The sequence below is a fragment of the Carcharodon carcharias genome, chromosome 10 (genome assembly GCF_017639515.1).
Source record: "Carcharodon carcharias isolate sCarCar2 chromosome 10, sCarCar2.pri, whole genome shotgun sequence".
Taxonomy (NCBI): domain Eukaryota; kingdom Metazoa; phylum Chordata; class Chondrichthyes; order Lamniformes; family Lamnidae; genus Carcharodon; species Carcharodon carcharias.
This window is the reverse complement of record NC_054476.1, coordinates 161,064,950-161,083,417: the sequence shown is the minus strand read 5'-3', so window position 1 is coordinate 161,083,417 and position 18,468 is coordinate 161,064,950. Positions and strand designations below refer to the sequence as shown.

General features: G+C 42.2%; 1 protein-coding gene across 3 annotated transcripts in view; it reads right to left on the bottom strand.

The window, feature by feature from the left end:
* Positions 1 to 18,468, bottom strand: part of ankrd13b (ankyrin repeat domain 13B) — a 344,010-nt gene that overhangs the window by 120,081 nt on the left and 205,461 nt on the right. For 2 of the 3 annotated variants that reach the window (XM_041198330.1, XM_041198331.1), the window contains exon 2: positions 3,969 to 4,104. In XM_041198330.1, coding sequence (XP_041054264.1) covers positions 3,969 to 4,104 — 136 coding nt within the window. Of the gene's footprint in view, positions 1 to 3,968; positions 4,105 to 18,468 lie in introns of those variants that run through there. The other variant, XM_041198332.1, reaches the window with a different exon arrangement.

Genomic DNA, 18,468 nt, shown 5'->3' with positions numbered 1-18,468 from the left:
TGTTTTATGAGGAAAGGTTGGATAGGCTAGGTTTGTATCTACTGGAGTTTAGAAAAGTAAGAGGTGACTTGATCAAAACCTTTAAAATCCTGAGAGGTCTTGACAGTGTGGATGTGGAGAGGATGTTTCCTCTTGTGGGAGAATCTAGAACTAGGGGGGGGTCACTGTTTAAAAATAAGACGTTGCTCATTGAAGGCAGGGATGAGGAGAAATATTTTCTCTCAGATGGCCGTGAGTCTTTGCAACTCACTTTCTCAAAAGGCAGTGAAAGCAGAGTCTTTGAATATTCTTAAGGCAGAGCCAGATAGATTCTTGATTAACAAGGGGCTGAAAGGTTACTGGGGGTAGGTGGGAAATTACAATCAGATCAGCCATGATCTTATTGAATGGTGGAGCAGGCTTGAAGGGCTGAGTGGCCTGCGCCTGCTCCTAGTTCATATGTTAATATGTAATTGGTTTACTTACTCTCTTTGTTTTTCAGATAAGACTGAGAACATGATGAACTATGAGGCCCATCCAAGTAGAGCATCAGTTACTTTTTTTAAAACAGTGTTGAAGTGTTAGTTGACAAAGTAACCACCACCTATGCGAGAACAATTAGGGATGAGCAATAAATGCTGGCCTTGCCAGCAACACTTGGACCCCAATGTTTTGAATGTGAGATAATTTTGCACTTTTTCTCACCTCTTGACTGAACACAGCAAGATGTATTTTTTTATGAAAGAGTGTTTTAGCCCTTTTGAGTGCTGTGACTTTAAAGAACAGATAGGAAAAGCTTTCTTGTAAGTTTAGGTCAAAGGAAAGAATAAATGTTTATTTCCACAAAACCCAAAATGTAAACACAACAAATACCCACTCTTCAGACACACATTTACACACATAAGAAAAGATGATTTCTGCTGATGTAACATGCACTTAGATTACTAGTAGGGTAAAACAGAAACAGTTTACTTCTTTACACTGTCCTTGAAATGGTGGTTGAAAACGTTACAGGCTTGAAGGATTCTTTCTTGGTTCCCTAAAGACAAATGGAGGTTGGAAGTTTCTGGCTTCTCAGTCAAAATTGTGGTCAAGCCTCTGTAGTGAAGAAATACAATATTGCAGGCAAAATAAATTAGCCCATCTTCACTGCCTGAGATGAATTTCTTTTCAAGGCAGGGTTTTTTCCTTCCTCTGGATGAGATCTTTCCCCCTAGGCGCTGGTCCCAAACTGCCTTGCTTGGTTGTCCTTGTGGATAAATAAGGTTTTGGCTCCCCCTCCAGCCAGTTTCTGTCATCTGGTGACAGTATTGATGTATTACATTACCCACACAAGGGGTTGAAGTTGATGTGATTGACACACAATGGGGAAATACTTGTTTTCCCACCAACATTCCAGCTATGATCATTCTCACTGAGTGGCTTTATTTGAAATCCCATCTTCGTGGGGCTGGCAGGTCTAGTAGCCATTGTTGTTATAAGCTTCTTCCATTAAAAATGATGAGGGGTAATCAATCAGCAGCTAGGAGGGCCATTTGCATTTAAGTAGCTTCCCAGAGATGTGTTCAGACCTGTCTCTCTCTGTCTGTACCGAACCCACAAAAGAAATCACCTGATTTTCTGCAGTCCATTTTGTGAAGCTGCAGTGTCCATATTTCATGTTATTTTTTTTCAAAGTAAAGCATCCATCTCCCAAGAGCATTAAGGGCATATGATGTGACCATGACACCAAGGGCGAATAGAGACAAAATGATAAGGATTTCTTAGGGCCACTTAGAAGGCAAAGTTTTGGTGGGTCAGTTTTTGGGCCGAGATTTTGGTAGTCACCACACTGCCCAATTTCAATTTTAGTGCTTCACGGTAAAATAAAGATTCAGCCCAGTATGTCACAAATGCATGGATTTGCTTCTAGCAGTTTTAGTCAAAGGTCAAACAGTGCTTATTATTCAAGCTCCTTCGCCCCTTGATAAGATTAGTTTGTTGTTTTAAATTGATAAACAGATGGTAGCCACAATGGTATCTGTTTTGCTCTCAGTTAAATAAATGAATGGTTTATCCACTATGTCTAGACATTTGAATATTAAGCAAAAGCTTTCTGCACAGAAATAGATGATTTTATGGTGGCTTGCCTCTCAGTACAAAGCAGTACTGCTGTTTGGATCAGTAAAATTCTCTTGAGTTAACAATGTGGATATATTAGGATTACTGAAAGGATCATTTTTCTACCTTGAATTTGAATCTCATCAAGTTTGACTAATAAGATGAACATAAAGGAAAATAACTGGATAAGAACAGAAACCTGTTGCAGTTCTTCCCCATTCTGAGATTTGGGGACAGGAGCCCCATAATATGACGCTTGGGTTACACATATTATGATTGAAGGTCAATTGACACAGGCCAAAGGGGTACAGATCATCAAAGATGGGCAGAATTTCACAAATCAGACTGTGGCATTTTCCAAAAAGTTTTTTTTTTAAAAAGCTAGCTATCCACTTTGCTCATCTTTTCTGCCATTAACATCTGTATGTTGCATTATTTGATTACATTTGATCATGTTTCCACTTCCTCCTGAATTGTGAATTATTATTTTAGTTGCTTTGACTTTATGATCTCTGTAGAGACTAATAACTTTTAAAGAGCAATTTGAACTTCCAGTTATTAGCTGAAAGGAGGACACACAAGATTTCACATTTTAAAAGTTTTACTGAGACAAATGCAAAAAGAACACTATGAACTAAACACTATTTTTATTTTGTAAGCAATGTATACTTTCAATTAGTGAACAGACTGTGTTCCTTTGTAATTTTAGTTACAACTGAAAACCCCAATTTTGTTACATTATTGCTATCTTAGGTAGATATTTAATTTTCTTGAAACCAGTGATTCACAGCTCCCAAGGGTTTACTTCTGTTCTGTTCCTTTTGCAATACTATCTTCCACAGTGAACGTTTTCCTGGTGATTCTTCCTCTAGCTCCAGCTAGGAAAATCCTCCAGCCTTGTTTTAACTTCTCACGAACTTGGTTTTCAAACTGCGTGCAGACTCCCACCCATGTTCTGCACGATGAACTATAGAGTCAGCATTTTCTCTGCTTAAGACGCACGCCTGACTAAATTCTATCTTTTCCTTGCTCTCCTCTCAGTTGGCTGCAGTTTACAGGCTACACAAGACTAAAAAAACTGCAACTGCCGTCAGCTTGTGATTTTTCTGGGTTTATAGGGAAGCCGGAAACCTGATCTCAAAATGGCTTCCTCCATCTCCTTCTTCATGGCAACAAGAAACACATTAGCTTTGTATCCAAGTAGAAAGGCTAATCAGTTACCTCTAGTCACATCTGCCTTTCATCTTAGAGATAAAGTGACAAGTTCCAGCAACTTGATATTGATAACTCTTTTCTGAATCTTAGGATACTTAGGGTCTTCTCACTGTGGACTTAGAAACAGTTGCCATTATCCCCAAACGTAAATAACTAGCACCTCCCTCTCAACAAAATAATCTGAGTCTTCCATTTGATCTTCAGCAATTAAACCACCCAGGTTTACATGCCTGGCAGACTTTAGCACATCACATGATCCCTTTCATTTACCTGAAATTTAAAGATACTGTCCCAAATTTTAACACTGCTATAAACCAAAAGATATGGTCCTAAAACATAATAATCCTATAAACCACACAATTGTAACAATTTGTACAAATGCTGGTTCAACAATTTTCTGTTGCTGAAGAGAGTGGAATAGTTGCTTGAGATTATAGTTAATCCAATACAGGGACAGCAATAGGTTAAACATGAATCACACAATTCTGAAAGAGCAAATTATGGAAAAGGTCTAAGGTCCTCTCACAAGGGGGCAAGGCCCATTCATGGAGACCAGTGGGAGTCTATGGACAGCGAAATGTTTCCACAAAAGCCTAAATTAAAACATGGTAAAATTCAACAGTACTTCAATAGAAAATTTGAGTCTACCAATGGTGAGTAAGGGATTACTGTACCTGTCCATCCATTACGATTCTCTTTACTAACATCAGCGCCATGCTTTAGCAAAACTCTTGTGCACTCCAGGTATCCAAGCGTGACCGCAAGGTGCAATGAAGTCCGACCTCGTGGGTCAAGCTGTTCAATGTCAACCTGCCAATCAAAGGACATGTTCAGCAGTTGTTTTATTTCACCTGTTTGCTACTTGGATTTATATATAAGTATGGAAAAGCAAAATTGGTCACATCAATGACAGGGTCATCTCCAATGGAACTTACGGTTTGGACATTTCTGTTAAAATCTGAGCTAGTAGCAATTTTAAGCCAGGATTTTGCCGCATTGTGTGAGATATCTGAGCCGACAAACCTTCGACTGGGCTCAATTCTCTTTTTGCTCCCAATTATTTCCTTTCCTTTTCTCAAGCCACTTGACTTGCACTGGGTGTTCATCCACCACCTCACTAAATGCCCACTTTTCATGTGTGAGACTAGACAATGGATATTCAACTGTGAGAAGCATCACATTACAATCTCACCTAAAGTGCAAATAAACCCACTTTCCAAAAGTCTGCCAGCAGCTCGCAAGAGAAGCATGACTGAACCTGTTGTTGTCACGGTGATTCTCAGCTAATGGAAGCAGAGGAGAAACTGGGAAGGGGGGCAGCCAGACTGGGGAGTAGGCCTGACCAGAGGGTGGAGGTGACCAGGCAGAGAGGGTGGTGGCGATGTTGATTGGGTGGGGAAGTAATGGTTAAGAGGTGGGAAGGTATTAGCGATGATCAGATGGGGAGGCAGTGGCGATGATCAGATGGAAAGGTTTTGTGGTGATCGGGTGTGGAGGTAGCAGTGATGACCAGGTGGGGAGATAGTGCTGGTGAACACATTGGGCAGTGGTAGCAATGATTGGGTACGTTTGTTGTAGATCTGATTTTCCTACTGCTGCCTGCCTTAGGATAAATCAGTCTTTGAGTGGGGGCCTCAAACAGGTGTTCGGCTCCTTATTTACATTTTCAAAGGGCCTTCCTCCTCTTTGAGGCATGGGACCTGCAATGATCTGCTGGTCTTTCCCACTATAGTGGGTGTGCTTTTTTTGGATCCTATTGAACTTAGACTACCTGGTCTCCATATTAGAGGCTTAGTGGGCTGTTTGGCCTCTGGTAGTGCTACATGACTGGATTTATAAGCCTTGCCCTTTCAGTTACACTGTTCGTGGCATTACCCCTCCTGCCTCTTGTGACTCCGACTAGCTGTGATAACAGGCATGTGTCCGTCACCTAAAATTGTAAAAGTTATGACTGCAAGGGGCCACACTGGCATGGAATAAGCCATACCTTAAGCTCGAACAACAGGTCTGGATTTGCTGCATATATTTCCGCTAACTGGGTAGATTTCAAATCTATTATATCGATTCAGAAAACCACAGCAAAACTTGAGATTCATCTGTGTCAGAACATAATTTAATAACTAGGTATGATTAGGAACTAATGCTTTATGATTGCAATCTTTATTCATGCGTTATTGTTTAGTGAAATAGTTGAAATAACTGGTCTTTAGTATCTAGGAAATGAATGTTCCCTTGAAAAATTGGCCTGTCAGATACTTGTGTTTCAAAGCGAGAAGCTATATGTGCGACATTTATTGGCTGCACTGATGAAGCTTTTACTACAGATATTATTAAGCATAATTGAACTGTTATAATGGATCAAAATGCTCACTATCAGAACCTTAATAACCTTTGTCTTGTAGCCAAGCCCCTACAAATACTGCAGAAATTCCATAAAGGAGATAGGGAAGACCAACTTTTGGTTTTGTTTCGAAGTGCAATATATCTGGCGCTGAGCTATAAAGTCTTTGGCATTTACTCCATTGGTGCTGACTAGACGGTCTCATCATGACTATTTATCAGTTCATTGAAATAAAATGAGTCACCACAAAATGCTTGGCAGCTCTTTTCATTATGATATATAATTTTCAAGCTGCAGTTTCTTTAAGAGGCGCACCTTCTGTTACACGGAGGGAGAAATCCAGAGGACGAATGTACCATTTTCACTATAATGTCACAAGTGACACAATATGGTTTGCATAATTGCCTGTCCTTCGTGAAACCAAGTAAGCAGACATTATAGGGCGAATAAGCTCAAGGCTACTCCCCCAGTGGCTGAGATGGACCAGAGGTTTGGCCTCATACAGGCCATCCATCTTTGCTCTTGCTTGCAGTTGGTGCGTGGCCTGTGCTAAGGGGACAACACTCTTGGGGAAAGGATAGAAAGAATGGGAAGGAAGGAAGGAAGGAAGGAGGGGAGGGAGGGAGGGAGGGAGGTAACTTGCACTTATATAACTTTTTTCATGTCTTAAAGTACTTTCCTACCAATTAGATATTTTTGAAGTGAAGTCACTATTGTAATGCAGGTGATGCAGTGGTCAATTTGCTCACGGCAAGCTCCCACAAACAGTGATGTGATAATAACCAGATAAATTGTTTTTGTGATGTTGATGGAGGGATGAATATTGGGCAGAACACCAGGGATAAGTCCCCTGCTTTTCTTTGAACAGGGCTATGGGATCTTTTACTGAGAGGGCAGGCAGGCCCTCACAATTAATCCAAAACAGCAAAATTTTATTTTATTCTCATCATTCAATGATAGATGGAGCCTCCAGGGATGAATCACAGCCTACCATAAACCCTTGGGAGGCATGTCTGAGTACAATGGGCAGAGTTGGTGCCAGCACGAGTATAGGGCCACCTGCCCAGATATCTAACTTCAAGATGTTATGTTTGAAGACAAAACCAGAAAGGCTGTAAAAGAACCATTTTCTTGCAGCAGAGAAGAAGAACAAATATTAAACATTTCCACGGTTTCAATAAATGATCATAAAGTAAACGTTGACAGGAAAACAGATGTGTTCCCAAGGTATATTGTCTTTCCTGGAGTTAGATTAGAGGGGGTATCAGGATGGTGTATGTTGCGCCAACCACCAAGGTATTGGCTCTGAAGAAGAGACATACAGACTCGGAATGTTAACTCTGTTTCTCTCTCCACAGATGCTGTCAGACCTGCTGAGTTTTTCCAGCATTTTCTGTTTTCATACCAAGGTATTCAAGCTACTTAATCTGGACTCAGGAAGAAATCATTAAAAAAACTTACAGCATATCAAAAAATGGAATAAGTGAGTTACATTCTAATATGAGTATTTTTAACTGATTTTTTTCCACATGCCTTTAAGTGATGATAGCTTCTCAGCAGCTTCATTTGTACCAAAGAAGGTGATGTGTACAAAAGTTCACAGGTCTTGTGGATAATGTTAGCACTGGTTCTAACTTTCTAACTTCTATTTAGGTGTTATGTGGCTATGGGAAAGCACTGGGGTTGCTGGGGATAAACTGCCACTGCCATTTTAACTGCCTATTTAATTATTCCTGCCACAGGCGAGCAGGTTAAAACCTTCTTTATAATTCAGAGATGCCTGAATCTGGACAGCTGAGAGTCTGGAACTGCCACCATCGAAAGGACATTCACAAGAAGTATGTTTAATTACCATTCTCCTGTATCTTGTATACCAATCACTGAAATTTATATTGGTATTTTTGCTCCTTTGTATGTCCTGAAACAACTGTCTGCCTCTTGATCTACATATTATTTAAGCCCAGGGAGCTACCCTAGACAAATACTCTTACAGTAATCATTTAAAAAGAGGGTACTAGGCCAGTGACTGTGATTTACAAGGCTATAATTCAATTGAATGATATTGTTGATTATATCACAAATGCTATGGGGAAGTGTGTTGAGACTGAATTACAGCCTTAAACTGGAGCATGATAATACTATACTTTGAGTATATTATGAAGTAACAGGATGTTAATATAAGAAACTTAAATACTTGACATAATAGAATCACATGTTTTCAACTCTAAAATAGTGAAAGATACACTGCACGCTATACAAAGTGCGCCATTGAGGGATTACTATTCAGCAGTGACTCAGTTTAATACAGTTCATTACTAAATTACATGGTTTAAAAACATACCATGATTAAAACGGGAAACTGTGACTCAGTGGCAGCACTCTCACCTCTGAAGCAGAAGGCTGAGGATGTAAACCCCATTCCAGTGACTTCAGCAAGTAATCCAGACTGATACTGCAGTGCTGCATTTTGGAGGTGCTGTCTCTGGGATGAGATGACCTCTCAGGCAGACGTAAAAGATCCCATGACACTATTTCAAAGAAGGATGTGCTGGCCAATATTTATCCCTTATCAGTAAAAAGTACATCAACTCGTCATTATCACATTACTGTTTGAAGGAACTTGCCTGGGTGCAAATTAGATGCCACATTTCCTACACAATCACTGCAGTCCAAAAGTACTAATTCACAGTAGGCTGCATTGAGACATCCTGAGGTCATGAAAGGCATCATTCTCTCTTCATAGCTTGAAAACAAAGGGTGCAAATGATCCATGTGTATATTTCCACTGTTTTTTCTCTTATGATTGTCAAAGTAGGTTTGATGGTTGTGCTGTCAAGAAAGTGTAGCTTCTACATTCCTTTGAATAAGATCTTCTCAGTACAATATAGTTAACGTGAAGAGCCGTTCTCAACTAACAGCGAGGTTTGAGGTGAAACTTGTTTTAAAATGAAAGGGGTGTTCTCTTAAAGTAAGTCTGGCGAATTTTGTGAAGGAAGTAATGTAGAAACAATAATAACCATGGACTTGGAAGCTTGCTTTGCAAGTCGAGCTATTTCATAGCTCGCCAACTGCGCACTCAACTGACATGTGGTTTTGCCCAGATTTTTTGTCTTTCCCCACAGGGTTCAGGTTTGCACTGCAGTTTGTGAGCCATGAACCAGTGTGGGAGGGATGCAAGTGCTGAGGCAGGCTGGTAGGAAGGCCTATCTCAGTTCTCGGTGACAGCAGCATGACTCCTAACATTGTTTAAAGGCCCCTTAAACCTCGCTTCTCACCCCCTCACTCCTCTTATCCCCACCCCTACACCCTATGTTCCCTCCATGAGCCCTTATGTATCCTCCATACCCAGAATCCACCATCTACAATCATGAAATTGCGTGAAATATCAATTTAAAATATTTTACATTCCTTGGGAAAAATATAAACTCCTCACCATCTAATAAAAGTTTCCATCAAACAGCTGTTATTAATACTGAGAAACAAACGCATTTTGCCATGTGAAGAAACCCTTCAGATACTTGTATTATTTTGTGTTAGCAAACCAGAAACCACATCAAAGGCACAATCTGTTATTACAACCACTTAAAACTGGCATTTGTCCTCAGCTGAATGGAACACCTACTGTGCTGAAACCCATCAACTGAAACTCAGCCAAGCATTCATAATGGCCACTCTGTAGTTGGACAACTGCTGGGAAGATCTGAACAAGGAAAGGGAGAAAATAAGTTTTAAAAAGAAAGAAAGCGTGTATCTTCCCCAAAGAGAACTGAGGCCTAGGACCAGATTATTGTCCAATAAGTGAAACTATAAACCTTAGAAATAAGGGACTAGGAGGGGATCAATTCCTTGGCTGTATTGTGATAACAACATTATAAATATAGTGACAAGGTTTCTAAAAACAATTAAATTATTTCAGAAAGATGCAATTAGAATTTTGTAAAAGTAACAATGAGGGAAAGACACCCCACTGGATGTACAATGGTTGGACTTGCTCTGAGGGTGAGTGGGTGGGGGAGGGGAGACGAATGAATGGCACTCACTGATCACTATAGTTACACTTGCCGACAGACTTTCTATGGACTATTGTACTGGAGCTTATTGTAAATTAGAGAGCCAAACTGGCAATGTGGGTTCTGCAGGGGATCAGAGACCTGTGTGAACAGGGCAAACAATTGTGCATTTCTTCAACCAATCAGACTGAGGAGCCATTAATGAGCAGCGCAGTCAGAACCAGGAAAAGTCATTTAGAATGGTGAATTTGATGCCAGATCATGTACAGAAAGCGTAACAAAGGCCAGAATCTCACCAAAATCCAGCTTGTCCTGCTGCCGGGACCGAAAGCAGGCCTCAAGCCTGCATGGATGGGCAGTGGGACCCCAGGCAGGGTATTATCAGTGGCAGTCAATTGAAGATGCCACCACTGGGACTACCATCCAATTGAGGATAGCAGTCCCGCCTCTCGCAGCTGCTTTCCCAATTGAATGACAACCAAGCCAGCTAGCTGTTTTCCCTCACGTTGTTTTTAAACTGTGCCAGGGCCCTGATTGGAGGGGTGAAACCTCCAGTGGTGTCATCGGAGCCGGGGGCTGGGGCAGCCATTACCATTCCGTAGGGTTGGGGGGGCACTCCCATGTGCTGTGGGAGTGCCCATTACGGAATCTGCCCAGGACCTGCTGAGAGGCCATGCTCAGCGTGGCCCCTCCCAATGCTGGTCAAAGTTTGGCAGGGGTGGAAAGAAGCTGTTCATTGGCCAATCGGTGGAGTCGGTGGGCAGTCCACTGCGGACGTTCCCACCGTTGAGAATATGGGAAGGCACGAGCCCCCCTCACAACGCCTCCTGCCATCATTTTACAAGCCCTCACATCTCCCAACCCATCTCCAGGCGGTTGGTAAAATTCAGCACAGAGGGAAGGGGAAGAAAGGTTGCATTAAGGGAGGGAGGTAAACCTACAGGAAGTTAAAAAAAAAATGCATTTTCTTTATTTTCCTATTAAAACTTCCACCAATGATTAAAATCTGTGGGAGTGTGACTTCACATTTGTAGAAGATAATTTTCAGTGCCAGAGAGGTTGTTGGTAGTAAGCAGGACTTAGCATGACGTTAAATAGCTGTATATACTGAAATGGACAAGCCCTAATTTTTTCTGATGCATTTAGTCCTTTTCTCTGCAACGTCACGCCATTCCCTGTATTTGAATGCCGAGTCTCTCAGCAAGATCCTATCATTGGGCAGCTTTTGGAGCAGCACGCTGTTTTTAACTGCACATGTGTGGGCGCTGACAGTTAGCTGCCTGATACCCACACAGATCACAGCAAGCGCTTCTAGACTCACTGGTATTTCTAACCTCAAAATCTGGCCCAACGTGTTTGCTAAACACTCAGGGGAAATCTTTCTCCTACATTTTTAACATTACTTAATGAAATCCAATAAACAACAAGTGAATTCATCATTATAAAGCACAGCAACACAAAACACCACAACATTGAACATCGATCTGCTCCCGTTGATTTGGTTGGGATTAATGCTGCAACTTACACAATGAGAAAAAATGGTTCTAAATAGATGCCGGGAATGTTCTGAGAGCAAAATTTTACAAGTGGAGTCGTAAATCTTAATAGTATTAATGTGTACACGCAGCAGCTCTTTGACCTGACATCTCTTGAAACTTATATTGGAATATTGAATGATTGGGCTCAATCTGCTGAATGTATTCTTTTAAAGTAACTATGATGCTCAAGCAATGTTCTCTGAATGAGAAATATGTCTGCCAAAGCAATAAAGAGCTCTGGAATTGATTTTTTAAAGATTTAAATGAAGTCATTTTTTTCATCAATTGGGAAAAACTAATCTCAGCCTAAGTTCCGATTTCCAGCGCACAGCTATTGCCTGCAGATGGCCCTATTTCAATTATTGTCAGACCGTGTACCACAGCACTGATTCTCACCAATGCCATTGAGTTCCTGACCTCGGTCATATCATTGAAAAGAGGCAAAGCAGTGATCCTGGCTAGCTGCTCAAACTTAACGGATGGCTCAAGGCACATCATTCACCTCAATGTGCTGTCATTGAACAGTATAAGGAAACCAAAGCTAGAAACACACAGGTAGTTATGCTGGGGGAATAAATTAGAAGAGATGGTCTGGTTTGGAAAATGACATGCCCAAAATTGTCATTTTAATAATATGCAGTGAGAAAAAAAGGAGCTGGGGGCAGGCAACGAACCAGGAGAACCTCTCTTATCATTCATGTGTGGACTCAAGATGAATATCTCCATTGAAGAAGAGTTATTGCATTCCATATTGATAACAAGAACTCTAAGCGACCCTGAAAGCGATCTTCTGCAGCAGTGCTGTGTGACATGACCCCACTCCGACCAATCTTGGAGTGAATCTGGACTGCATGCAAACCTCCTGCTGCCACTTTGAAGAAGGTCATCACCAAGTCGGAGACAAGAGTTAGCCTGGTCCAGAAGCTGGAGACTCCAGGCTGGTGCATATCAGCATCAGTGCTTCGGACATCGGTGATGGTCCTTGTGTACACTGTAGCTGAGTGCAGTGCTCTGGTATGGAATGGAAGTAGCCAGACTCGACTTGTTACTGTCCAACAATGCGTTGTAACACTGAGGCACTCATGTCGACCCCAACACTCTGACTGTGCTGTCGCACGTCACTCCCCTTTTCATTCACCTCTGGAAAATCCAGCAAATCGAGGAAGTGAACTTCTCCCCACACACCAGCACCTCAACAACATTCCTGTACAGTGCCTGAAGTCACGCAAGGCCTTTTGGACCCAAGTGCCTAATCTTTAACAGTGCAATTTCAACCTTCCTGATGAAGCTTGGAAAGTAGAACATAGTTCACAGGAAGTTACAAACGAATCATTCGTGAAAGATCCAACTCAGGAGACCCCTAGCTGTGATCTTTTGCAAAGCTCATGGTCAACCCTAAACCGCAACTTCACAAACCATGACAGATACAGATGCTTGATGCACAAATGGAGACCTAAAAACTCTCCAGACCGTTGGTACCCAGAACAGACCATGGAACATATAACAACTCCACTGCCCACTCACAATTATGAAGGAGGCATCACAATGATATATACTTCGTTGGCCACTGCCATAATTATCTGAATTAAGAACTGAATGCAAAAGATACAGTCATTGCCATATACCAGCCATAAGAAAGGGGTTTTTCATGGAAAACAAAACATTTCTAAATTCTTGATCCATCCTAAATGAACCTGAACTTGATAGATTAGCCCAGTGATCTGATATGTGTATGGTACTGCAATGCTGCAATACAATCTTTGCACGAAAGGGCCTTTATATCTATCTCATTCAAAACTTCATTGAGACCAAATGTTTCTGTGAAGTTTGCTGTTTAATAGCGATGGGTGATCAACTCCCTGGCATCACAGATAATATCTGTGGGACTTAAATGAGCATTTGAAATATTCCCTGATCAACGATGAGTGTTTCATAGTACAGCGTGGAATTGGAATAAATGACACTTACCAACACAGCCCATCTATATTTTTATTGGAATTGCTTGAAATTTGTTCAGATAGATGGGCTACAATGCAAGATGAAGTCACAGGGCCTCCATGTTACTCAGATCCCTTGTGGCTTTTTGGTAGGACACAAAGCTTCTTCTAAAGAATACTGCAAGGTAAAAGTCGCTCCTTGTTGCAGACATCTGCCAGGTGGAAAAAGGCTGCACAGAAAAATAATAATTTCACAGGGCTTTGTCCCTCTCCCCAAGCCCCTCTGTAATAAGTCTAGCCCTGTATTGGTCTGGTTACCTTAGTGACCAGGCATCAAGCACCTTGTTCAATTATTGCATGTCCCAACATTGTTTTAATATTGATTTCCAGCTTTCACACAGTTTTGTCTGTGAGGTGAGGTCAACAATTTTGCCTTAGAATAAAAGGAAAATTTCCAACCAATGGAGGAAACTGTAAATTGCACTATTTGCTGTGGTCTAGTATATTTCTCCAGTTTGCATAACAATACCTAACAGTAAAATTCCCTCGGATATCATTTAGCTGTAAAGAGTTCAACAAATGGGGATTCACTGCCTGTTTGATGTAGAAAGAATCTGTCCACACGCCAGGAAAATCGTCTTAATAGCATTCATGCGTCTGAGCCAGGTATGCCTATTGCTGAGTTAATTAGTATTCTATCTGATGATGGACACTAACAGAGCTCCATATAGTGACACCACTATTCCTGGTCATTACGCCTGCAAATTGTACTGCTATAAATAACTGGGATTAATTTTATGCACATAGAATCATAGAAATTTACAGCACAGAAGGAGGCCATTCAGCCCATCTTGTCTGTTGCAACCAAAAAAGAGCTATGCTGCCTAATTCCTCTTTCCAGCTCTTAGTTCATAGGTTACAGCACTTCAAGTGCATATACAAGTACTCTTTAAATGTGATGAGATTTTCTGCCACCACCAGCAGTCAGTCTCAGATCCCCATGGCTTCCCGGATTTTTATCCCAGGCCGGAAATTTCCAGCCCCATCGACGCCAGGTGGGTGTCGGGAGGGGCAATATGGCAAGAAAGTCAAAAATCGGTTACACTCCGTCATGAAAACCAGTTTGCGATTGTCTGTGCCACCTGTCAATGCCGCACGCCAGGAACCTGATTTCAATACTTTAGCATCGCATTATAAGCCCCCCTCGCTGTGATCATGCTCCCTCCCCCCCAACACTGGATCCTCTGGGCATCACACCAACTGCACATAAGCGACGTGCACTTGATGAGCTGCACTTTGCTCAGGACTTCGAGGTTTGTTTGCCTGCCTTGCTTTATGCAGCACTCAGTCATCAGCACCAGGCTTCACAGGCAGCACCACATCACTTATAGAGGGGCTCATGGGCAGCTCTCTACCTACCAGACCGGTCATAAGGCTGAGGTGGTTTTCAATGGCTGCAGGGCTAGGGTTTACTCAGGGAAGGGGGAGAAGTGGCCTTGGGCAAGGGAAGAAGCTGTACTGGGAAAGGAGTGTATCCCAGGGCATGGGCAAGGGCACAAGTTGATCTATGCAAGTGGCCTCAAGGTGGTGAGGGCTGAGGAGGCAGTCTCCAGAGGAGATGAGGCCAGATGGAGATGTGAGGGTTTGTGTGAGAAAGTGAGTGGTGATGTCCCTTGAGCTGGCAGTGAGTGAGATGCCAGTGAAAGTGTGAAGGCCTTGTGAGTGTGTGAGTTTTGAGTGAAGAGATGGTTGCCTTATCTGGGCAAGTGGAGAGTATTCCATCACACTCCTGACTTATGCCTTGTAGATGGTGGACAGGCTTTGGGGAGTCAGGAGGTGAGTTACTTAAGCTCACCTATTCCCTTTGGGGAATAGTAGGGAGACGGTAGAGGATTCTTGGGCTGATTATCGGGTACTACTACAGTGCCACAAGACCTCCCTACTTATTGGGGTGAAAAACCTTCTCCCCAGGTCACCTCAAATTCTTCTGCCAATTAACTTAAATCTTTGTCACATGGTTATTGATCTGTTTATTAAGGGAATCCTTCCAATCCACCCTGTCTCAGCATTTCATGATTTTATACACTTCAAGTAAATCTCTCCTCTTTCAAATACGACAATGCCAGCCTATCCAATTTCCCCTCATAGTTAAAATTCTCCAGTCCTGGCAACATTCTTGTGAAAAAATATATCATGGCAGCAGGTGCCCAGAGCTCATCCACCATCCACAATGCACAAGTCAGGAGTGTGATGGAATACTCCCCACTTGCCTGGATGAGTGCAGCTCCCACAACACTCAAGGAGCTTGAAACTATCCAGGACAAAGCAGCCTGCTTGATTGGCACCACATCCACAAACATTCACTCCCTCCACCACCCTCACACAGTGGCAGCAGTGTGTACCATCTACAAGATGCACTGCAGGGGAACTCTCCAAGGCTCCTTTGACAGCATCTTCCAAACTCACGACCTCTACCATCCAGAAGGACAAGGGCAGGGCATGGGAACATCACCATCTGCAAGTTCCTCTCCAAGCCCCAAACCATCCTGACTTGGAACTATATCACTGTTTGATCACTGTCTGGGTCCAAATCCTGGGACAGCCTGCTGAAGAGCTGTGGGTTACCTACCCCACAAAGGCTGCAGCGCTTCAAGAAGGTGGCTCACCACCACCTTCTCAAGGGCAATTAGGGATGGGCAATAAAAATGCTGGCCTAGCCAGTGAGCCCCATGAATAAAAAAAGTGCGTGTGTATGAAGAGACACTAGGGCTAGAATCTTAGGGTTGACGAGCAGTGGTGGGGCCTGCTCACCGATGCATAACATGATGCGTGGTGATGTCGGGTGTGCATCCCAATGTCACCGCGCGTCATTCGGATCTTCCAGCTCATCCACCATCCACAATGCACAAGTCAGGAGTGTGATGGAATACTCCCCACTTGCCTGGATGAGTGCAGCTCATTCTTGGCGGGAACGCACTAGAGTCAGCTGCGCACCCACCGAACTGTCAAAGGCCTGTTAAGGCCATTTAGATAGTGATTGAAATACTTCACAGAGCTGCTCGCCCAACGTTAAGGTTGGCGGGGTGGGGGGGGGAGGGCAGGCAAAGAGCCCAGGCGGCCTTGGCATTTATCATGAAACCTCATCCACGGGCGGGATGAGATTTCATGAAGTGTTTAGAAATTGAATGAAAGTTTTAATTAAAGTTCATTGACATTGTCACATGGGGGGACATGACTTAAAAATTTTCTTTTTCTTTATTATGATCTCCCTGAGGCAGCTCTGTGCCCCGACTCAGCCTACTCCCTCCGCCCCCGCCCACGCCCACGCCCACGCCCACATAGGGAGTGCTCAGTGCTTCCAGGTGTGTGTCACGCTGGGCGGGGCTTAATTGGCCCGCCCACGTAAAATGTCGGCGCTCAGCTATTGGCTGCGCCTGCCCACACCCGCTCCTGTCCAAACCCCTCCCCCACCCCCCCCCCACCACCGGGAGAAAATTCTCCCCTAGGAGCTGGATTCGTCCCAGATTTGCACTGCGTAATTTTCTTTTTTGACATTTCACAGCATTTCTATTAATGCACTTCATTTTTTTTATTGCAGTATGCATTTCCACAAGGCCGGTCTGTGCATTTTGACATCTTCTTTTAAAAGCAAGAGAAAAAAAAAAACAATCTTTGAGCGAAATAAACCTGCACAATGGCGAGGCAGGATTGGTACACAATCTGAATTATGCAGATTTTTTTTGTTAGATACATAAAACCTTCACTCCACTGGGCTTGTGATAGCGGGCGGGGAGAAAAGCCATTTTTACCCGCCGGCCGAAAAGGCAGGTCTTTGCACCGTATCATCCCATTCCCGCCTCATTTATTACGCAGCCATAGGAAACATGCCATCTCCAGTTTTCCTGCTAACTCAGGGAGGGCGCCATATTTAAACTGCAGCCACACGCACACTTCTCAATCCTTCCACTCCAGGACTGCTCCACTGAAGACATGGCCCCTAAAGCCAAGAAGAGTGCATCCAGCCCCAACGATTCAGTGATGGCAATACAAATAAAACAAGTCATCATAATTCACAACCTAGTTGTAGACAGTCATTCAAATAAAATAAAATAGAAAATACTGAAACAATTGTACGATTATGAACATTTAATTATACAAGTAATTACAATTCGTTGCAAAATGCAGGTCTCTTTAATTTGCAATAGAAAAATGAAAGATCTGCTGTAATCTGCATTTTGTACTTAAGTCCATAAATCAAATGTTGTCAGCTTGAGTTCATTAACTTCTCAATTATTTGCATACTATTTATGAGTTTCATAGAGGGAATTGGGCTGTCGCATGTTCTATTCATTCTATATCTTATTTGCAGAATGGTGACTTCCTGTAATACATCCTTCCTGTAATAATATATATTATGCAGCCATCCTCCACTCATTATATTTTGCTGAAGAAGTAAGTCTGCTTTTACTGTAAGATGCTGCTGTAGTTCTGGTTATGAGTTCTGTTTGCTGGTGGTTCATGGAGAATCTTTTCAAGTAGACTCTGTAGACTGTTTTCTGTACTGTGCTGTTTAAACAGAATTTGTTTGCTGACTTCGCTGTTTCCTATTGGTGATGCTGTTCAGACAACAATGTTTCAACCTGATGTACAAATTGGACTGAGAGTTGGTTACTGCTGTTTGCACCAGATATGTCATTTAGTTACAGCTCAGCTCTGATCAACACTTCTGCACTCTAAATCCCAGCATAGACACCAGTATAGACTGGTTCATCTGAATAGCCTATTTCTGTTCTGTAAATTCAATGTAAAAATAGTCTGATTCCAATCTTTGTGATGTCAGGATTTTGAACCTTCTTTAAATCAGTTGGTGAGAATATTTCAATCCTGGGTCAAGAAAACAAGAAAGTAATATTTTTCTTCTGGTAATAACACTGTCATATTTCTTATGTACTGGAAGATAGGCTGTTGGGGGTTGTGAATGTGGTAATTGGAGTAAGAGCCAGAGTGACTGCAAGAGTTTAAAACCTATAGTAAGGAATGGTTTTGATATGTTAATGAACCAAGAGGAACTGCAATCAGAATTTTACATAAAGCAATAAGAGTAGTTTTGAATTGAGTTGCTTTAGTTCAAAGACGGATATATGCAGGTTGTAAAAGGTGTAAGTAAGTAAGGTAAAGATAGGGTAAGTTTGTTTTTGTTAAGTCTAAGAGCTAGGGTAAGAAACAAATTTCATCAATTCTGGGAAGAAAGCATTTCTGAAGAGACTGGTTGAGACAATAGAGATCAAAGGGAAGGGTAATTGTGGGTATTTTGTTTTGCTTTTTTAAAAAAAAATAAACATTTAATC